At 37.4% G+C, this 22,406-nt stretch overlaps 3 protein-coding genes across 4 annotated transcripts; 2 read left to right on the top strand and 1 right to left on the bottom strand.

Annotated features, from left to right (window-relative positions):
• Positions 1–190: 190 nt before the first annotated feature.
• On the top strand, positions 191–7,630 carry calcoco2 (calcium binding and coiled-coil domain 2). The gene is made up of 15 exons (XM_066666116.1): positions 191–258; positions 690–902; positions 1,216–1,318; positions 1,689–1,849; positions 3,205–3,330; positions 3,415–3,558; positions 3,669–3,784; positions 4,554–4,623; positions 4,736–4,891; positions 5,195–5,380; positions 5,816–5,911; positions 6,029–6,209; positions 6,377–6,402; positions 6,495–6,646; positions 7,292–7,630. Exons 2-15 carry the CDS (start codon positions 717–719, stop codon positions 7,296–7,298), a joined length of 1,710 nt encoding a protein of 569 aa, XP_066522213.1. The 5' UTR covers positions 191–258; positions 690–716; the 3' UTR covers positions 7,299–7,630.
• Positions 7,631–7,638: 8 nt separating this feature from the next.
• Positions 7,639–11,011, bottom strand: snf8 (SNF8 subunit of ESCRT-II). 2 transcript variants are annotated; one of them, XM_066666117.1, is made up of 8 exons: positions 10,665–11,011; positions 9,984–10,034; positions 9,699–9,837; positions 8,879–8,983; positions 8,651–8,723; positions 8,370–8,511; positions 8,208–8,282; positions 7,639–7,916 (listed from the first exon to the last, which is right to left on the bottom strand). In XM_066666117.1, exons 1-8 carry the CDS (start codon positions 10,716–10,718, stop codon positions 7,779–7,781), a joined length of 777 nt encoding a protein of 258 aa, XP_066522214.1. In that variant the 5' UTR covers positions 10,719–11,011; the 3' UTR covers positions 7,639–7,778. The 2 variants fall into 2 exon arrangements, with proteins under 2 accessions (XP_066522214.1, XP_066522215.1); XM_066666118.1 differs by lacking the exon at positions 10,665–11,011 and adding an exon at positions 10,286–10,499 and having other exon boundaries at positions 9,984–10,035.
• A 6,361-nt stretch (positions 11,012–17,372) lies between these two features.
• Positions 17,373–22,368, top strand: msl1b (MSL complex subunit 1b). Its single transcript, XM_066666061.1, has 9 exons — positions 17,373–18,010; positions 18,512–19,269; positions 19,359–19,555; positions 19,644–19,948; positions 20,045–20,109; positions 20,209–20,276; positions 20,363–20,490; positions 20,612–20,684; positions 21,103–22,368. The coding sequence occupies exons 2-9, from the start codon at positions 18,613–18,615 to the stop codon at positions 21,191–21,193; spliced, it is 1,584 nt and encodes a 527-aa protein (XP_066522158.1). The 5' UTR covers positions 17,373–18,010; positions 18,512–18,612; the 3' UTR covers positions 21,194–22,368.
• The last annotated feature ends 38 nt before the right edge of the window (positions 22,369–22,406 follow it).

The following is a 22,406-nucleotide window of genomic DNA, read 5'->3' as shown; positions in this document are numbered from 1 at the left end:
TTCAGTGTTACATTTAAATGTAAAACTAGTTTTAGTAAGTATAAATAACTTAAAAATACAAACCAATCCAGTCTTGTTCTGGATTTCATTTGTGACGTCAGAAAACTTGGTCACCCACCTTTGTCCTTTTTTTTAAACGGGTGTCTAATATAACAAATGCGCACGTGTGAGTTAACAACTACATTTCCCATAGAGCCCCCACCGCGGTCCCGGCGGCAGTGTCTCGGAGACGGTGAAGAGCGCGGAGCCGCAGTTGAGGTAACAAGTTTATTTATGGACATTAGTCTCGTGTTCATATCTGAGATAAACAACAATTTGTTTAAGAGGAAATGCTTTATTTATCAGATTTTATTCATCCCAGTGACTAGAGGTTATTGGGATTTAAGCTTAAGAATAATCACTCTCTCACATCATCTCTGTAATTTAATATAATGACAGAGTTATTCACTCTCTCAAACCGGCAACCATTTTAATTCGTGTTTACCTCACTGCGCGCGAGCACAGGTGACCGAACCGTGAAAGTGAAACTATTTTTCTTCGTGTATACTTTCGTTTTTGGGGTTGAGAAGCCTATATAGTCGGACATTTTTTCTGGACGCCGTTTGTTAATATTTATCGTGGTCAGTTCATTTAAATCAGTGGGTTTGCTGTAACGTCCTGTGACAGTTGACTGTGTGTTGTTTTTCAAGTAAATCAGAGTTGTCTGCGGAGTGAAAATGAGCGACACAACAGAAGAGGGTCCGATGACCATGGAGATTGTCCCCAGCACTTCCTCCTCGTTTTCTCAGGTTGTTTTTATGGATGTCCCTCACTCCTATCCCCCCAGCTCCTCGGTGAAGTGCGTCTACACAGTGACCGAGGGACTGATTCCCAGCTCCAGAGACTGGATTGGAATTTTTAAGGTGGACCAACTTTGTCATTTAATGCTCTTAGGCTTCGGTGTTACAGAGCTTTAATGGAAACATTCCTCCGTAAGGCGTAGAAACTAGATAAATTAAGTTGTGACCACGACTTAATAGGTGGTAAATCAAAAGTTATGACCATGACTTAGTAAATGGAAACTTAATCAATAAGATGTGGCCACAACTTAATAAAAAGTGGGGACTAGACAATGAAGTTATTGCCCCATCTTACATAGGTGTAAGAATATTATTAGCCATGCCACATGAACTTTGTTACCTGTGATTTCATGAGGCCTGTACATTTCATTTCAAGGTTGGCTGGAATTCAACTAAACAATACTACAACTATGTATGGGTGGAGCCTCCACTGGATCACTGTGGAACTGAGCCTCTGCAGCTACAAGTTACCTTTAAAGGTAGAGATTATGCTTAAATATATATATTTGATATGTGCAATTGAAGGTCAGCAGTTAATGTTGTGATTTGCTTGCAATAAACTTGAGTAGAGACTCTCTGTAAATTATATGTCACATGATCAGGAGCTTTAAACTAAGTCTTGTGATGTAATTTGTACCTTGGCAAGAATCTGGTCCCCCACCACCTGCCATCTCTTTGGCAGCTGATGATAGTCAGTCAGTGGATAGGCACTGGTGGGTGGAGCATTACAAATAGTTGTGCAGTTACATAAGCAGTTAAATTTTTTACAGTGCATTGCAAAGACTCATGCACAGAGAGACCATCAGGGGATGTCATGACTGCAGTATTCACTTGTGTTTTTTGCTTTAGAGTACTACCTTCCAAAGGATGATGGGGAATTCTATCAGTTCTGCTATGTGGACAGCAGTGGTCAGGTCAGAGGAGCAAGTACACCCTTCTGCTTCCAGAGTCCATCAGAATCCAGCTTAGACTGCAGCCTGGAGAAAGATATTCTAGTCATCACCACACAGGTGCATTTGCCTGACCAGTCTAGACACAGCAAGTATTAATGTCATCTGACAGTAGGGGTGAACATAAGTTTGATCTTTTTATATAATTTCTATAAATTATTTCACAATATGCTTTTCCTTGGGCCTTACACAGAGAGCAAGAGCATAGTTAGACCTGTTTAACTGGATTTAATCAGTACAGCATGTGCAAAACCTATTTTCCCTGGCATGTGACTATTGACTGGCCAAATCTCTATTATTACTATTATTATTATCATCCTTTATTTTGCCATTCTATGTTGTAATTGAATGATATAATTAAAGTGAACTGAGTGGGTTGCTCTGTCCAACAGTCTCATAATATTATTAGTTATATCTCATTGTAACAAATAACCAGTTGCTATGTATTGTAGAGATGAAAAGTTTAGAATTGAAAATGCAAATTTGGGAAATATTTTAGGTTTAGGTGTGTTTCATATATTCATTTATCCCACAAAGTGTGAGCTTCAGGTGGAAAAAGAAACATGCACAAATATTGACTTTAAAGCAATTGGTTTTAACCATAAAAATTAAAATGTCATCACTGATGTTTCTGTATGTTTTCTTTATACAGCTAGCCCTTTGTACATGCAGATTGTTGTTAATATGTACTATATAGTTAGGCCTACCATGGTGTTGTCTGTACTGAACTTTTCAGAATTTAATTCAGACTTTTCCCATAAATTAAACAGCATTTTAACTATTTACATAGCATTTATATTTAATTATTTATTCTAAATGATCTATACATGATTTAAAGTATACACAAATATGTGCATAATTTATATGCATATACTATGCCACTTTTATAAGAGACTTGAACATCCGCTGGACCAATTCCCTGCTGATACTTAGGGCCTAATATATTCTGTAAAAGTGGCTTTACTGCTCATTTTATCAAGAAATATTTTTATCTGTGAAATATTTTTTATGATCTGTACTTTTAATTATACATAATTATTGTAGCTAGAGCACCACATATTTTACATGCTAGGATACTGTTATGGGAAATGTAGTCTTCTAGCTTGCTGTCAAAACAACATTCTTTGTTTACTTGGAAATCACATTTGTAATCTGGACATTCTCAGTATAATAATGTCTGAAAGGGCTGTTTCTATGATTTCTTGAAAATCTTCAGGACCAAGATGTGTGTGTGAAAACCATGTTCAACCTTAAAGAACCTCAACATATTTTAAAGATATATATATATATATATATATATATATATATATATATTTTTTTTAAACCAAAAGTCCAAACAATCATACATTCTTTGCTAAATTTGTTGTAGAATCCAAAGGTTTTAGTGGCAGAAAATTGTTTATTTTTTGTTACAGGAACAAACAGAGCAGATGGAAAGGGAGAAACAGGAGTTGCTGAATGAAATGGAAAGCTTGAAAGAAGAAAACAAGATTTTGAAAAATGAGCTGGACGAAAGATTGCATGAGATTTGCCGCCTCAGGGTTGGTCTTCTATATCTGGTTGTACTAAGTTGTGTAACTAAATCTAACCCTGTGACTAAGTACTTGTGGTTTCGTATCCTGTAGATTCACATAGATAAGCTGAAGACAGAGAGTATAACTGAAACGCCACCAAAAGACCAGATGCCTGAGAGTGTTGAACAGGTTACCCAAGAGGAAACTTTCCTCTCCAATGTTGCAGAAGAAAGTGAAACCAAACAGGAACAAGAGGTGCCAGCAACAACACTGCTTATGGAGCCATGTGTATTATTGATTTTGAGTCATTGTAATCATATGGAGCAATGATTGCTTCTCTCCACTTGTTTGATTATGCTCTGCAGTCATTACCTGTTCCCAATGACAAGTACGAAAAAGCCATACAAAAGATCCAGATGCTCAAACAAGAAAAAAATCTGCTAAAGGAACAACTCGAAGCCCAGCAAGCTGAGATTTCACAGTGAGCTTAAACCCTTTTATGCCTACACAAAACATGGGATGCTTGTGATTTGTTAAAATCATAAACTAGCTAATAGCTGCCAGTTTGTTCATTTTTCTTTTGTCTGTGCTATAGATTTTTTCAATTCCTTAATGATTTAAGCACTGTTCTTTGTGTGTGCACATCTTTACTGCTATACAGCTCCACTTGCACTCACAGTTCACTCAACAATAAATATAGCATTGCTTCTTTTATTTAGTGGTAAAAAGAAAAAGTGGTACCACACAAAAATCTCCAGATCCACATGCTGATACATTTTATTAACATATGTAAATGTGCATTGACTGTAATGATGAGAGTTCATAATTAGTCAAATGGGACGAAACAAAAGACTCTGAAACAAAGCATTACATGTGTGTATTCACTTCTTGTTCATTATTTAATTTTAAGGCTTAATTTTACAGAAATAACTATTTCCAAAATATTTGGGATGCTGTGCAAAATTAAAAAACAAAAACAAACGAACAAAAAATACCTGCATATTATTTGCACTTTGCACAGCACCCCGCTGTTCTCAGACATGGGCTTGTAATAACAATTAAGAAACTCATTCATTGTCTGTAACCGCTTATCCGGGTCAGGGTTGTGGTGGGTCCGGAGCCTACCCAGAAACATTGGGCACAAGGCAGGAACACACCCTGGAGATGCTGTTAGTGTTTATGCAGTTATTACATTTTTGCATCCCCTTTAAGGCCTCTCATTATATACTTTCTGTTTTGTGTACCTGCAGGCTAGTCCCCAAGGTAAAGGAAACTGAGCAGGATTTTAATCGACTGCAAGATCATGTCCAGCTGCTGCAGGTTTTTCTAATGCCATTATGATTATTCACCATTTTCAAACCTTATTACACAACTGATGAATATATTTGTCAAATTACAAAGTTTCTGATATAATGTCTTCTTCTTGTCAAAGGTTGACGTACAAAGTAGTCGGAAAGAGAATGACAGATTGCATGCGGAAATTCAGGAGTTAATGGGAGTGAAGAGGGAGGTGGAGGAGCTGCTGGAAGAGAACAAGGCTTTACGCACGTCATTGTCAGAACAAGGACCTTCTGAGGGGGACAAAAAGGTCTGAAACTCCAGGATAAACAGAGTGTGAACATTATCTTAAGTTTGACTTGCCTCTTTTCAAAATATTTACATCTGCCTCCTCACTCAATTTAATAGTTTTTTCCTGCATCTTTAAGCAGACTCTGTATATGATGTACGTGTGCTATATTAAGTCAATGTATTTTATTATTATAGACTTTTATATAATATATATAAATAATATAATATATATAAAATAAATATATAGTTTATTTAAAGGACTTGCCCAAGAAATCTCTTAATCTCAGCTCACCTGAGGTCTGTGAGATGTTCTTTGTTGTAGGTGCAGATTCAGGCCCTGCTAAAACAGCTGACAGAAGCCAGAGGGATGCTTCGCAAAGAAATCGCAAACAACAACGAGACAAGAAAACGTGCAGATGATGCTGAGATGGAGCTGAGAGAACTGAAGAAGCAGCTTGAGCAATTGACTGTGACTGAGGAGAGGAAGGTCCACATCAGCCAGATTGAGGTGTTGTTTTGGGATTTATCAAAACCATGCACAACACAATAGCTTACATTTAAAATAAAAAATCTGCAGTCAGTTTAAATGTAACTAAATCTAGTCAGTCTCCCAAGACTTGTGTTTTAAGCAGCTATGAGGTGAAAATATAACATATACAATAATATTCACTATTTTATAATTGTACAAACCAGTCTCAAAACCAGATTCTGTTTTAGATTTTCAAGGCTATTTTTATTATCATATGGATGTGGTTTGAGGCATAATGTCAGAATTTATTTATTGAATAGGGTTGAAGATTTTGATAGTTATTTTGAAAAGTATTTATTTCCTTTCTACAATTTCTACATTTCTGCTAAACAAAACAAAAGTGGACTAGGGTTGTAAGCTTCATTTGTGACCAAACCACTTTATTTAACTTTGCATCCTCTACTGTATTTTCAGACAGAGCTTGAGGAAGCAAGGAAGAAAATCCACGAACAAGCAACAGTGGCCGAAGTGGCACAATTAGAAAAGGAAAAGCTTTGTGAAGAAAACAAAGTGATTTTCTGCTGGGTTATTCCTCAGAATTATGGCATCAATCCCAAGTTTACTGCAGTTTTGTGTAATTTCACCACTATATATTTATTTACAGTGTCTTGTTGTTTTCTTTGACAGAAACTAAGAGAAGAGGCAACAAAATTACAAACACAATTATTTGAACTCCAGGTTGCTTCAGTAGCTGCAGTTTCTCAGCAGCAACCCAATCCTCTCAGTCCATCATATACTGATCCATTCAGCTCACAGCAGCAACTACAGTCAGCCTCTCATTACTATGAGAGTATCACTGAACTGTCTGGTAGGTTCTTGAAAAATTGCTATTAATAAATGATTTTAATATGTAAAATAAACTGCTTATAGATTAGTTAGAGTAATACATATTGATATACTGAGCAGATAATAAAATAACATTACAAATGAACTGTGATTTGTTTGATTAAATAAGTGTTTAAAAATTATTTTTAGGGAATTCTACTGACATGGAAAACAAGGTAATATTTATATGTAAATACAAACACATTAGTTAATTTAACAGTAATATAAAAATGTTTACCCTCAACTCTTTTTCTAATCCAATAAACAGAAGGTGTGCCGTCATTGTCAAGAGAGTTTTCCTAATATCAGTGAAGATGAACTGGCAATGCATGAACAATCTCACAAAGTGTGTCCTTTCTGTACCCTTATCTGCGATGATCTGGAGCAGCAGGAGTTTGAAGATCATGTCTACAGCCACGAGTAACATACACGCACAAATGCTTTTAAAGACCCATCTGAGGCAACTTATTCATTACTGCTTGAATATGTCTTCAAAATCTTGAAAAACATAAATAATTTTATTAATGATTTCTTATTTCTCTAGATTTCTTCGTTCTTGAATATAGCTAGAGGTTTTAACAAGCAATGCACTGTAGAATACAGCCACGGAACACTTCTCAAAACACAAAGAGATCAGAATTAGAGTTCCTTCAGAATTATTATCACACTAAAGTACCCAAATAGCAGCGAATAATAAGTGAACGAGGTGAGCAGATAAGTAGACTTAGAGAGATAAACCAAGTCTAGGATTGTAAAACCCAGAAAAGTTAAGCCTTTTGCAATAAAGAAGGTTCCAAAGCGTGTCTTTTCCAACATAATGTTTTTAATTTTTGTTTCACTGTTTTTTTAAATATATTTTGCTAGTGAGTTTCAAATAAATGTGTCAATATTTTGTTATAAGTCATTTCAATTATTAGGTCATTACCAGATTTTCCCCCATCCATAAATGGTTGTAAATTGTACATTATAAAGTCTTCGGGACTGAATTGTAATCAGTTCAGAGCTAGAAGTAGCTTTTCATGTATTGATTGGTACATTCTTTGTAATCTCTTTATCTTGTCTAAGGTTGTGAAGTGTCCGGTGCCCACCTGGAATCATTAAGTGTAAGGCAGGAACGCACCCTGGCTGGGGCATCTGTACATCATAGGGCTTTTTATTATTATTGTTGTTGTTGTTGTTATTTTTTGTAAAGGAGGAATACCACATACCTGTTCAACTGTATCCTATTTTTCAGCACCTAAAGAGGTGTGCAATGTAATTTCCTGCATATAACCATGGATAAACACTTCCTGTCATCACCATTTCATTTGTATTTTCATTAAATTTTAATATTTTAAATAATATTAAATGCTAACAAATGTTAATAGAAATTCTCATACAAAATAAATGCTTTTATTATCAATTTCAATTAATATTGTTTTCAATCTATTTATTTTTTAAGTAACCCTTAACAATCATCCATCAAGGAATGCTTATGATATGTTAAAGGGCAATATTCAACCTTGTAGGACTTTCAGTGATTACTCTGTTTATACAAAAGCATTTCTTCTTATCATGGTGTCATTTGATTAGCCTCCTCAGGTGTGATATCACGAGAAGAAAGTTCAGAGAACAGAGCAGGAAGCCAGTATTGTGGCTCGCCTGCAGCTTGAGAATCCAGCCATGCAAGACCTTCTTTTAGCAAGTGGTCCTGAAAACAAGGAAAAACATGTTACAGCTTTAGTATGATATTGAGGTTTCTTCTAAAACTGAAAGTACCAGTCAGTCCTAATGATAAATCTTTAATTTTTCAATCAATAAAGATTTAATTTTGAAATTAAATGTGACAGATAACGGATATTTGCCCACGTGTTGAACCTGCCCCAAGAAGCATACATTTTTTTCATTCCAGGTCAATGCTTAAAAAGCATTTGGATGGTTCATTTCTAGAGTTACACATTATAGAGAATAGTGCTCCTTTTAATAAAATGTCTGCACTTACAAGTACATGGCATGCTCGTTCTTTCTCCCATTTGAGGCTGTCTCTGATCTCACTTACTGTTACGTAGCCCTTTTTCTGCAAGAAAAATAAAGTATTTTGCACAAACCCTAGAAAACAGGTGTGAAAGTTCGATCATCCTCTTTGTGTTTTAACCCTTATTACCTCAGCTAACTGAAGAACCACAGTGTGATCCATGTTGAGCTCAGCTGGGACTGACTGGACCAAATAAGACCCTCCAACTGGAATCATTCCAAAACCGTTTCCCATTGCTTTGAGTTTTTTGATGGCTCGTACCAAGTCATCTCTGGGTATTAAAGAAAATCAAGAGTGGTAAACAGACAAAAATATTAACTTAAAAAAAAAAAAAGTTACATTTTCATTTGCATCCAACCTCCCACCACCTTAAGTTATTTCAAGACTTTTACCAGGACAAAGGCACTTACTGGCTCACATCCTGAGCAAACTTCCCTCTTCCCTTTAACACACGCTGATGAAGTTCATCCAATGTAATGAGTCCTATTGGAACAAAACCTTGTTAGCGTTACCTCGCAGGTGTATTTTTTTCCTCATGTTTTCAAAAGAGTGAAATGCATATATATTTTTCACTCTCTGGCTCAAAAGCACAAAGCCCAACAAGATGTATTAGGCTCTATTACTGAAGTTTAACTCACCGCCATTTCTGTGCTTTAGGGCAAGACAGACTTCAATTATCTGCACACCAAGCTCATAATAGAAATCTCCAACTCCAAGCATCTCAGACCAGAATCCTTTACCAGCTGTTCAAAATAAGTTAAGGATTAAAAATGAGAAAAGTAATGTAAAATTATCAAAATGTAATATCACTTTGACAAATTGAATCTCTCGCTGCATCCAATATTTTATGACTCAGGCAAAACAGAAATGCTGTGGCCTGGTGGTTGGGCTTGTAACTGAAAGGTTGCCAGTTTGATCCCCAGAGCCAGCAGTTCATGACTGAAGTGCCCTTGAGCAAGGCACCTAACACCGTGGCTAGGGCTGCCCACCGCATCCGGGCATGTGTGTTCACTAGTGTGTTTTTCACTGCACGGATTGGGTTAAATGCAGAAAACAAATTCCTCTGTGGGCAAGCCCAGTGACCAATTAAGTGATTCTAATTCTAATTGTTATTAGAGTAATTTATATTCAAACATATGATGATACAAATGTCAAAATCTCTAATTCAGTTTGTGGAATTGTTGATGAGAACCTGGTATTTTGAGGTCAAATGCAAATAAAGTAATTGTATTTACTATATAAAAAAAATTCCTTAAGGTAATATTTTAAGCCAAACTTGGTCTCGGACCTATTGTAAAAGTTGCCGATTGTATGAGGCTGTTTCTTATTAACCATAAAACATATCAGACTGCACTGAATAACAACTGCTTAAATAGTAACCATTTAATTTAATTATTATCTCTGGAAATCTTCTGTAACCAACAACTTGGATTCACAATTTCTGATATGAGTACTCACATGCTAGTGGGTCCACACCTATCGTTGCACACATTTCTTGAAACTGAACCCTAAACTGTGAACTCTTTCGAATTTCTTGCTTGTGTTTGCTGGCAAACTCCTCCAAATGAGTTTTGAATGTTTCTAACTGTTTGGACATCTGCACAGAAAGAAAATGTTCACACAATAATTTTGCATTAGCATAACCCGTGATCCAATTCAGTCCATTAAGGCAAATGTTGTGTAAAATAAAGAGTACAAATCAATTTTTTGGAGAGTGAAGAAGAGTGTCCTATATAGACTTACCTGTGCAATTTGATCTTCAGCCAAAACTGTTCCTCTTTCTTTATATTTGGCCTAAAACAAATAGCAAATAATGAGATGAATGAATCCAGTTACACCCATTTCTATTAAGTGGATATAGCATTTTAAATTGTATCCCAGTGTCTTGAAATAAGATATTAATTTTGAACAAGATAAAATGCTAATCTGTACTGAGAAAGCTCTTGAATTAACCAAACATTAGATCTGCTATTCTCAACATTTGAATGTTGTTTGTTCATTTGGACATAATGCATATAATTTACAATAAGTCTAAAGTACATCCCATTTGCTGTGTTGGCAGGTGATTCTCTGTGGCCAAACCCGGTGGGAGCAAGAGAAAGTGGAGCTAGCCCTACTGCAGACTACACCGGTACCACAATTAAACGCTGGGATGGGGATTGAGCATGGTGATTTCCGGCTCATATGAACCTGCTCCAAAGCGTCCCTTCTCTACAGAACAATGTTTTCTATGGAGATAATACAAGAGGCTAAATAGTGCGACTTAATGTAGCCGAATCAACTCATTATGAGGGATGCCTACAGACTTTGGACATGTAGCTACTGCAAATGATGTCCTAGTTTAAAACTTAAAGCCATGAATCGTCACAGTATGATTTACACAGTATAAATAATATCAATAAACTCCTACAAAATAAAAGTCACCTCTGCTAGTTTCTTCTTGGCGATTGCTCCCGCCCCGACTCCTCTTCTGTGCATGATTACAGTAGTAAATTTGTAAATTTAAATGTTAGACTAAACGTTTTTAATATTTATTTCAGGTCAGTAAACTGTCCGGTTGGGAATCCTGAGTTCGTAACTTAACAATGTACTGCCTTTAAACCCACTTATTTACCGAGAGCTAATCCTGAACTTACTACACAGAGTAAAATGTTTCTACATTGTTATGCTGCAGGCGAGTGACCAGTAAATTAAACACTTGTGTCTTCCTCCGTGTTGTGTTTAAACTGTTTTGTTTCTCCGCTGGTCTTCTGTGTTTTTCCGCATTGGAACAGGAATAGACTCTTCTTCTGTTGGTTCTCCTAAGGTGGCATAAAAGAGCTGCTGCCATCTACTGAAACACAACAACGATCACCTTCGTTTAGAGCGCGTCATTGTGCACTACATGGGGATTAAACTACAGATGGCCACACTAATGTGTTCATTGACAGCTGCAAATTGGTTTGGCGCCAATACAACACACATCCATCTAAATTTTGTAATTTGCTTTTATTAAAATTACACCATGTTAAAATGTTTTGTAGGCAGGATGAGGACTTTATCTTCTGCCGCTTGAACCTAAAGTGGTTTCAGCCTGCTCTTCCAGCATGTTGTGCTGATCTCTAACGACTCCTGTGAGAAAGAACAGAATAATATTTTAGCAGAATTTATTTTTACTTCCTTGTTAGAATCACAGTTACTTATCCCCACACTCACTTGGATATATCTCGTTTGCTATGAACCCACATGTTGAGATCCTTCATCAGATCATTGAAGTTGTGAACTTCTGCATCATCTGGCATCATAGATGGCCTTTAGCAGTGTACAGGGTGTATAAAAAAAAATTTAAAAATATATTTTCTACAAGTTTGTGGACACCTTAATTAGTGAATTTGGTTAATTTAAGGTGCACCCATTTACTGACACTTATTAAACAGCACACAGTTCACATAAACTCTGTGAAAAATATTACTGATGGCTGAAGTGAGAAGTGATGGAGCTTCAATCAGTACCTGTGGGGTTAATTGGAGTTATACATTTAACATCAGTACATAACCTCACAAAAGTTAACGTGGCTGAATGAAATCAAATCCTTAAGATGTTCTAACATCTACTGTAAATCCTTCCAAGAAGCAGTTGTTACTGCAGCAAAGGTGCATTTCATTCATAGGGGATGTCTGATCCACAGGTTTATGTATCTCTTTACTGTCCATTTAAAACATGTATCTCATTTTTGTGAATTTTTAATTTTATTACATTAGATGAATAAAGCAGCTGTCCTTCAGATTGTGGGACAATTTCATGATGAATGGACCTATAGAAATTCCATCTCCTGTAAATTTACTCTTTTGGGAGATACATGTTTTTAATCGGACAGCGACAATATAATTATTAGCCATATAATTTATTAGAGTTATAGAATGTTTATGTAACGCTTCATACATACATGCCCTTTTTCTCTCTCTGGTTTAGCAGAAAGTTCACAAAGTTCTTCTGAACCATGGAGTCCATTATTTTACTGATATCACTGGCAATAGTTGATTCAGCATAGCGGCGCTCCAGGTGGTGGCTATCATCTGCTGGGCTGTTAGCGATAGACAAAAATGCAAATATATTTATTTGTTCCTTGGGGAAAATAGCTGTTTTCAATGATGAAAATACAGAGGAAAGTGGGCTTAAGACACTAGTAATGGGTGAATCCTTTTTTAAACACGTTACGACAACACATTTTCTCAAATATCTGACATATGAGTAATATGAAACCAAAAATGATGATGGCAAATACAATATTAATGCATCTCTGCTCTTAATGCATAGCACCCCATCCACTAGTGTCTAACGTTAATGTGTAAATAATGAATATATCATTTTGCACATTTTGAAATCACTGTTTAATCACTGTTTTATGGACAAGATGCATTAGGAATAAGAGGGATATAAGTAGATATCAGGGCTCTCTGTGTAGTATTAAAAGTAGGTTAACATGATTTTGCATTTGCCATCTTCTAAGGTTTGATTCCCAGATCAGGCAGGAATAAAGCCTGTCCAACAATTTTAAGAATCTTAGGCAAGACTCTGACATTAGACATTACATTTCTAGATAATTCCATACATGTTAAAGTAACATATGCTGAGTGATCTGAACTGGAAGTCATGTATGTACAGGTGTCTCCGTATCTAAATTTAAGGAGACCTAACAAAGAAAGGCCATCTAATTACAACACGACTATGTTTACATTTGATCTTTATAATTTTGGATTGATACCTCACTGTATATCCACCCTTCCCTACTAGAGAAACATTCAACTAGTGGTAAAAGACTTTCAAGATTTTTGTGTGAAGAAATACATAAAAAAAGATGTGTAATAATGGTTGCATCTTGCCTGTTGTCAATAGCTCTTGCACTGACTGCTAGTACACCATTCAAGCAAAGGAAAATCAGTGCTATCAGCGCCACCTTCATTGTTGTTATCCACAACCTGAAATTCAAACCAGTTGTTAATCACTTAAAGAGACTTGCTGTTGTAAAGTCATTTTAGCATGCAGTATAACTTATGAGTCCTACCTTTCTCAGCTCTGGTGCTGTAGCAGTAATGGTTTGAAGTTGTCAGGTGCTTAACAGTGATCTGCTGTAGCCTTTTTATACTTTACACACAGCATAAACTATGGAAAAATAACTTAGTTCCACACCATTAAAGCTACTACTTGATCATGCAGGTGTAAATCCTGATAAGCTCACTTCCTTACTAGTTTTTCCTCTATTGGCTGCTTACATTTGTCGAAAGTGGAAGACTATCTGGTTTTCCCTTGGGAAAATTAGTCATTTAGCTTAATGTTCTTGAAGCTGAAACGGTCGTTAACCATGTGTGGTGATGTATAACCTGTAGGGCTTTGATTGTGTAGGTGAACGTTTACTGAAAATATTTCTCAATAGTTTTTAAAAATGTCAAATATAGTTATATTAAAAACAAGTTAGGACTCAATTACAGATTTTAGTGTCAATAAGCTATACCTTTTTCTGAAGATCTCTGTAAACACTGTGTGATAAAAACAATGAGTGTTTATCACTAATATAAGCACTACATTGATGACTAAAAAAACAGACACTAACAGATACATAAGACCAAACACTAACCTGTTTCTAAAAGTGACTTAGGTTTGTGTCACTTCTGTTAGTGATTTATGGTTGTGGAATACATATGCATTGTTTGGAGTCCCATTAAAAGCCCAGTATTTGTAAAACTATTTAGTTAAGAGAGTGAAATGTTTAACACTAAAAATTAACCCAATATTTGGACATACAGTGCAACTCAGAAAAATAAATAAACGGTTATTATTTCATGCATTTAAAAAAAACAAACAAAAAAAAACCAGTATGTTTAAAAATACATCTTACATAATCATATGTGCGCTTGATTTTTTTTTCCTGTATGGTAAGTGTGGCTTTATGTGGAAATAGAGTCACACTTGGAATAAATTAGACCCAGGACAGATGTAGTTTCAAGCAGGTCGTTTTGGTACACAGTATTTTTATGTAAATACAATATACATAAATGTAGAGCCACCCCCATATATATATATATATATATATATATATATATATATATATATATATATGACACACAATAGGTATTTAACACAATAGGTTTCAGCTATGAGATATTACACAGATTTAATTGATTGTATGAAATGTGGGATGGGATTTTACTTGCTTTGCCTTTTTTTACCTGCATTTTATCTGCATCAGTCTGAATTTAATATCTTTGTGACACAAATGTAATAAAATCATGGATTCAATCAATATATCCATTCCCATTTTACAATCACTGTGCCCCCTGTCATGTACTCAGTTATTAGAAACTCTGTAATAAAAAAATATTTTATATCTTATTGAACCCTGCTGGTGGCATCCTTCCTAACCTCATTAGTATGCAAATCACTGAATTTTGCTTGGAAACGACTTCATAAAAAATAAGCTAACCTTTTACAGCCAGCCCACATAAGTAGTGTTCATGGTAAACATTCTAGTTGGGTTCAAGACAGTCATGGTCTGTGTGAGCTGGTATACAGGTGCTGGTCATAAAATTAGAATATCATGAAAAAGTTAATTTATTTCAGTAATTCCATTCAAAAAGTTAAACTTGTACACTATACTCATTCATTACAAAGAGGCTGATATTTCAGGTGTTTGTATATTTTAATTTAACAATTATAACTGACAACTAATGAAAACTCCAAATTCAGTATCTCAGAAAATTTGAATATTACTTAAGACCAATAAGTTGGTTAAGTTGGCCAACTTAAAAATATGAACAGGAAAAGTATGAGCACATACAGCACTCAATACTTAGTTGGTGCTCCTTTTGCCTGAATTACTGCAGCAATGCGGCATGGCATGGAGTAAATCAGTCTATAGCACTGCTCAGGTGTTATGAGAGCCCAGGTTGCTCTGACTGCGGCCTTAAGCTCTTCTGCATTGTTGTGTCTGGCCTATTGCATCTTCCTCCTCACACTACCCCATAGGTTTTTCAAAGGGGTTAAGGTCAGGCAAGTTTGCAGGACAATTAAGAACAGGGTCCTTACCATGGTCTTTAAACCAGGTACTGGTAGTTTTGGCACCATGTGCAGGTGTCAAGTCCTGTTGGAAAATGAAATCTGCATCTCCATAAAATCGGTCAGCAGAAGGAAGCATGAAGTGCTTCAAACTATCAATGACTGTGGAAACGTTACACTGGACCCCAAGCAACATGGATTCTGTGCTTTCCTCTCTTCCTCCAGACTCTGGGACCGTGATTTCCAAAAGAATTGCAAAACTTATTTTCATCAGAGAACATAACTTTGGACCACTTAGCAGCAGTCCAATCCTTTTTAGTAGCAAGATGCTTCTGATGCTGTTCCTTGTTCAAGAGTAGCTTGACACAAGAAATGCAACAGCCAAACCCCATGTCTTGCATACATGATTGTGTAGCCTACAGAACTAGACTGAGAGACCATTTAAAGGCCTTTGCAGGTGTTTTGAGTTAGTTAGCTGATTAGAGTGTGGCACCAGGTGTCTTCAATATTGAACCTTTTCACATTATTCTAATTTTCTGAGATACTGAATTTAGGGTTTTCATTAGTTTTCAGTTATAATCATTAACTTAAAAGAAATAAACACTTGAAATATATCAGTCTGTGTGTAATGAATGTGTATAATATACAAGTTACACTTTTTGAATGGAATTACTGAAATAAATCAACTTTTCATGATATTCTAATTTTATGACCAGTATGATTATTGGAACCAGGGGGTCTGTGTATCTCAGATAATTGTTAACTGTTAATGGGGGCCGTATGAGCTCATTCTGGGTAGGGAACCCATCTTCTTATCACTGACTTTTTGGCATCCGTATGTGGGGCCAACATTTAACCCAGTGGATCTGAAATTTTCCTGCCGTGCCCCACTGTTGGAGATGAGAATATCCCACATCTCTTCAGTGACTAATATGAGCTTGCTTTGAGATATGCCTCATCATATTTTCTTGTTTTCCCTATGGAAGATTTGGCTTGAGAAAACTCATCACTTGCTGCACGTTTAGCTCTCACAAACTTGTCCATCGGGTGGCACGGTGGCGCAGCGGGTAGTGTCGCATTTACACGGCTCCAAGGCTCCAGAGGTTGTGGGTTCTGGTTCCGCACCGGGTGACTGTCCTGTGAGGAGTTTTCTGTGTTCTCCCCGTGTCCGCTTGTGTTTCCTCCTGATGCTCCGGTTTCCTGTCACAGTTGAAAAACACACGTTGGTAGCAGGGGCTTGCCTAGGCCCTTGCTACGGGGACATACCCCGGGTTTTCTAATGCCAAATTTGTGTTATGATGCCGGACCGGCCCAATTAGCGCTCTAAATAGTGTAAACTGTCTAAATAAAAATCTTGTTCAGGGGCGTTGTCACGGGTGTGCCTGAGCGTGACAATTCACGTCCGTAGACACACTCTCCTTCCTGACTGTTCGGCACAAACACACATTCCCGCGAGACAGATTCAGAACTGAGTGCGAGGGCACGTGATTAGGGTGGCCAACCCTCCCGTATTTGCACGCTAAAAGTCATGCTCTGTTTGGAGCCAACACTGGAGGCGTTTTATTCCGTATTTGTCTCCACGGCACGAAAGAACGCGCTTCCTATTAGTCGTCACTATTTTAGCCAATCAGCAGCCAGAGTTAACTGTGCATCATTCAGTGCTGCGCCAACGTCCCTCCTGGATAAAGTGTACTGAATTAGTTGTAATCTTACTTTGATAACCTATGTTATGTCTGAGATAATTTGAGCTTGTTTGAAAACCATATTCGTTATAAGAGATTGCACATGTTCTTCCATTTAATGTGTTCAAATTGTGAATAAATTGTGGATAAACTGAAACATTACAGAGCAGCTGCTGATATGTCATGTATTAAAGCTGTTGTGGGCCGCCTTTTGCTAGCACTGCTCAAACGTGCATATCTCATTTGCCTTGCCGCACCCCTCTGGAAGAGCCCTGCGCCCCCCACTTTGGGAACCACTGATTTAACCTGTGGACAAACCATGGTCTCCTGCTGGGCTGCCCTTATTGGCCCACACCTCATGCATTATAAAGTCATGTTTACGGGTAAGGATATCGCTCCCAAGCAATATGAAGTTGTTCACACGCCTTAATTATCAAGCAAGGGCGGCAACACTAGGGCTCCGTAGAGTTTAGAAGCGCTCTTGAAGCGCCACCTTTAACATTTTGTAAACACGTCTCTGGACAGTGCACATGCGCAGTAAGCACCGTTTAAACCGTCTGCGCTCAACATGGAGCTGAGAACACGCCAGAAAATGGGGGACATTAATAAAACGGTATTTTAGAGGCGCTTTAAATTGGGTTTTACTCTTCGAGACAGAACACGACTGGAATAAACGGTGACAAGTCACCAGCGGCTTTATCCCGGAATGTAAAATTCAGTGATAATAGGTCGGTTTAATGTGAGAGAGGTTGTTATTGTTGTCCTCGGTTTGTAGCTTTAGTTTACAGCAGTGCGGATCAAAATGGAGGCGAGCGCTCAGTAACTGCGCCGGGCGGTTAAATAAGAACGGGATTAACTCTGAATCAGAACATAACACAGATTTAAACGTTTCCGCTATGTTTAATGGAAATCTAATTGGTTTACGAGTGCTTTTGAGCAGGTAGGTGGCTGAGTGAGTTAGAGGACGCTACCAGCTAACGTTAGCCTTTAAAGCGGCGTTGGAATTGAACTGCAGCAACATGAACCTTTCACCACTCCACTCTCGCACTGCTCCAGGTGAGAGAACACACTCATAAATTGTTGGAAATGCATTTCCTATTCTTTGGCATACCTGCTACTCAAACTGCTGGCTCATTCCCAAAGCTTAAACAATTATATTCGATATTTCCGTTCCACCTTATACGGTGCAGCGGTGATATTGTAACTGCAGAACCATTTAAGGTGGAACGAAAAGAGCCAATGTTCTATCGCCATTAGACAGTGTTATCTGGCGTAAGATGGTTAAAATCTTAAGTTAACTAAGAAAACAAACCAAGGGATTTCCAAGCTCCTTGTTGATTATGAGGAATTGAAACTAACTTGTGTCTTAAAAGGTGGTGAATGGGCAATACTTCGTTCCACCTTAAAAGATGCTGCACTTACGTTATTTAACCGCTGCAGTATTTAAGGTGGAATTGAACGTTCAATAAATAGGTTTGGGAATTAGAGCTACCATGTTAATCAGTCGGGAAGCGTTTTTTAATTCGTTTTTTTTGTGTTGTTTTTATTCAACCACAGGTTAGGTACACCCCGACGCTTTGCCTTGATCTTGGCTGTGTCTCTGCAGTATTCTGTCTCCGCCATTGGAGCTATGGTTTATTCTGTAGCTTGTTCTCACCATGAATATGCGCTCCGAGTCCATCTCTAACGTGGGACTGCGCTCAGAGGCAAACAGCTTTTACCATTCTAAAGGAGGAACAAGGCACACTGTCAGTGTCACAAGAAAATCGTATACATTCGTAGCTGAAGCACACGATCCGATCGGTGTGACCCCCAACGAGGCCGGACAGCACTTTATCACATCCAGAAACCTGGACATAAACCTCGGTGGAAAGGCAGCTCGGCCATTACTGGGACTGAACAAAGCTGTAGTTGTTTCGTCTGGAAGCAGCTCTGAGATCGCAGACACACTTGCATCTCAAGCTAAACAAATGGGGGGAGAAGGGACCCCTGTTAAAAGCAAAACACCACTTGGACAGACCAACGCCATGGACAACAAAACAGAATTTGTTTCTATGAATTCACACAACTCCAGGGATTCTGGTGGGGAAGACAGCACAAAAGGGCTGGACACTATAGGAGCTCATGGCGTTGCTTCTCATGAACACACAGAAGGTAAGCGTAAACATTTGAAGAAGCTCTCTGGCCATACTTATGCCCAAGCCAGCTGTCTTCGGCAGCTCCTACTGCTTCAGCTGGACCTCATAGAGCAACAGCAGCAACAGCTCCAGTCCAAGGACAAAGAAATAGATGAACTAAAAGCAGACAGAGACACGGTATGTCAGGTGGTTTTTGAATCAGTCGTGCTGAGGTGTTTTAGTTATGTTTCTAAGACTTGAAACATTTTTGTCCCATCACTTCACAGCTGCTTGCACGGATTGAGCGGATGGAACGGCGCTTACAGCTTATGAGTAAAGAGCCACGAGACAAACGTCTGTTTCAGCCATTGGAGCGCTGGGTCCCAGACACTGATGACTTCTGGGATTCAGATGTGGGAGACAGTCCTCAGACCCAAACACAAAAAACCTCTTCGTTTAGTCGAAACAGCAAGGTGCAAAAGAGGTAACGTGTGCAGACATCTATAATACCCTGTCATATTTTTATGTTTGTTTGTCATTGGTTCTTACAATCATCGTGTTATGTTGTTTAGGAAGTTTGGCCTTGTAGATTCAAAAGTACAGAGGTCACAGGGGAAAACCTCTAGATTAACCCCCCAGAAATCTGAGTCTGGTGGAGCCTCACCTTGTCAGAGGGACTTGCGAAGCAAGGAGACCCCAGAGAAGACTGGACTGAAGTCATCAGGGCAGACAGAAGCCTTTTCAGAAGGAGAGGATAACTCTGAACATGAAGAGGTGCCCTACATGACAACAACAGAAATGTACTTATGCTGTTGGCACCAACCCCCTGTCTCACCCCTGCGTGAGCCATCCCCCAAGAAAGAAGAGGATGTTGCTAGTGAGTGCTTAAAATGCAAACGTTACTCAATTTTATTTTAACAAAAATGCTTTAAAAATCATGAACATGTATATGTATTTTTAATATTTTATTTAGTCCCATCTTGGAGGGAAAACAGCATGGAGCCACTGAAGGAGGAAGATGCTTTTGACATTCCTGAGGTGAGATCACATTCTAATTTGTAGATTTCCTCCATGTTGTTACAAATTTCTCCCAAAATGCAGCTTTAGTAATATTTTCTGGTCTTGTTCTAACTGTAGAACCTTGAAGATGGTGTTTTTTTAAAACGCCATGCAAAACTAGAACTGGATGAGAAGAGAAGGAAAAGGTAAGTGTCAGATTGCTATTTTTAGTTTAACTCTGAGTATCTTAATTAGACTTGTTTCTAAATTATCCTTATTTATGTCACTTTAGGTGGGACATTCAGAGGATACGAGAGCAGCGTATGCTCCAGAGACTGCAACAGCGCATGGAGAAAAGAAAGATGAACGTTCAGGAGAGTGAGCCAGAGCTGTTGTCATTTTATCCTGAAGTTGATGATGGTAGGATCTGTATTTTGGTTGGAAGCTTTCTGGTTTGCTTTTGCCATTTAATTGTTTGTATTTGGAACCTGAAATCTGGATTTTTCTAATTAAATGTATTACTTCTGTTTTTTTTCCACAGTGGAGTCAATTGTCATCACCCCCTTTCTGCCTGTTGTTGCCTTTGGCCGGCCTTTGCCCAAACTAACTCCACAGTAAGTAACTTTAATTAATATAGTTGGATAAGGTGATTCTTAAATTCTTCCTCAGATATTTTAAAACATTGTTACACTTAAGTTGCTTATTTAATGCTTTATTTAAATAAAATGTCAATGGTAGCTATGGTAATTTGGCACAGATGTCATGAAAATGCAGGATCGGATTAAATGTACTGAACAATTACAACTTGCAATTATCCACCATTTTGAATTAAGCAATCTAACCCAACTTTCAGCACGCTCAACACACCCTTGGGTTTGACCACTTGAGAAAGTGTTGAGTAGGAACTGGCTGAACATTTGAAATGTCTGGGTTTAATTTTTTCCCCCTCTTTTTCTGTGAATGTCAGAAACATCCCTTTCTACATGGATCTTTTAAAAATTATTTAATATAAATCTCTCTAACTCCTCACAGGAATTTTGAGCTGCCATGGCTTGATGACAGAAGTCGCTGCCGTATAGAGAATCAGAAAAAACAAACCCCTCACAGGACCTGTCGCAAATAAGGCACTCTCATAGAAAGATTCTATATTCAAGTTAAATGCTGCAGAGAAAGATGGCCCTGTATGAGGCTAGACGATACTTGATTAGTTTCATGGGTTTATGTTTCATGGGCTGATAATTAAATCGCAATAAGGCTACCATGTGACAATTAAGAGGAAATGGCAGTACTGCAGATTTATTTATGTTGATAATCATTAGGACAAACCCATCCACTGAATGCCCTGTAATTTCTTTTTTTTTTGTTTTAATATGTCTAGTGTTCAGGCTTGATTTATTGCTGTATAAAATAGTTCTGGTTCTGCTCAGTTTATTTCTACATTAATGATCTTATGCAGGCACTGCTTTGAGCAAGTTTCATGTGCATTACCTTGTGGATATGGACTATCTGATGCGTACTGTGCATGTAATTCCTCAAATGACATGAATATTGAGTTGTGCTGATATATACCTTCACTGTACATGCACTAAGGAGGTATTGCAAAAAGTGCAAATCAACACTTGATAAAATGGCTTAAGACTTCAAAACTTAATTTTAGAAAGTTTAGAATGCATGGTTGTCTTGAGTCAACAAAACTATACAAGGAGAAATTTCATATTTGTATGTGCAGTAAGAATTCCAACCTGTTAATGTCACAAATCTGAAGCTGAATAAGCATTGTGTGCTTTTGTTTTATAGCAAGTAGTTCTTAATTGTGAAGTTTATGCTGGGGCTCTGCACATCTCCAAATCTGTCTAACATGCCATGCCATTTGACTGAGTGGACATTAATTATCTTTTCATGTAGCGCAAGTGGTTGATCGTTGTTCTTGTTCTTTACACCTGACCTTGTAATTGGGAACTTTTATTTTTTACATTTTCACCTCTAAAAGTGAAACTGCTTTAAAAAAAAAAAATTCTCATATCAGTTAACGGTCATCATATACTTTGTGCCTCATACAAGAACTCAACAGAAGATCCAAAGCCATGCTTCACCTTAGTCTATAGTGAATTTTTTTTCTCTCTCACGATACACTTATTTTTTTTCCTTGAATATGTAAGATTTTTGTGTCTAGCTTCATACTTGTAGGATGTATATATGGGAAGATGTTATTTTTTTATTATTTATGTTTGAGTGTTGTATGTTCAGTATAGATATTATATTAATAGAATGTTGACAGGATAACAAGAAAATTGTTTTGCAATAAAATACAAATTCTATTACGTCTGAAGTTGTTT

Source organism: Hoplias malabaricus, chromosome 3 (assembly GCF_029633855.1).
Source record: "Hoplias malabaricus isolate fHopMal1 chromosome 3, fHopMal1.hap1, whole genome shotgun sequence".
In the NCBI taxonomy this organism is placed as follows: Eukaryota; Metazoa; Chordata; class Actinopteri; order Characiformes; family Erythrinidae; genus Hoplias; species Hoplias malabaricus.
Note: the sequence above shows the minus strand (reverse complement) of the source record. Positions and strands in the feature narration are given on the sequence as shown.

Coding starts and splice junctions, on each gene's coding strand:
- calcoco2 (XM_066666116.1), top strand. CDS start 717: ATGAGCGACACAACAGAAGAGGGTCCGATGACCATGGAGATTGTCCCC. Junction 3,331..3,414: donor ATGAGATTTGCCGCCTCAGG/GTTGGTCTTCTA, acceptor CGTATCCTGTAG/ATTCACATAGATAAGCTGAA. Junction 3,785..4,553: donor CAGCAAGCTGAGATTTCACA/GTGAGCTTAAAC, acceptor GTGTACCTGCAG/GCTAGTCCCCAAGGTAAAGG.
- msl1b (XM_066666061.1), top strand. CDS start 18,613: ATGAATATGCGCTCCGAGTCCATCTCTAACGTGGGACTGCGCTCAGAG. Junction 19,270..19,358: donor TAAAAGCAGACAGAGACACG/GTATGTCAGGTG, acceptor ATCACTTCACAG/CTGCTTGCACGGATTGAGCG. Junction 19,949..20,044: donor GAAAGAAGAGGATGTTGCTA/GTGAGTGCTTAA, acceptor TATTTTATTTAG/TCCCATCTTGGAGGGAAAAC.
- snf8 (XM_066666117.1), bottom strand. CDS start 10,718: ATGCACAGAAGAGGAGTCGGGGCGGGAGCAATCGCCAAGAAGAAACTA. Junction 8,512..8,650: donor TTTGCTCAGGATGTGAGCCA/GTAAGTGCCTTT, acceptor TTTAATACCCAG/AGATGACTTGGTACGAGCCA. Junction 7,917..8,207: donor AACGAGCATGCCATGTACTT/GTAAGTGCAGAC, acceptor CCTTGTTTTCAG/GACCACTTGCTAAAAGAAGG.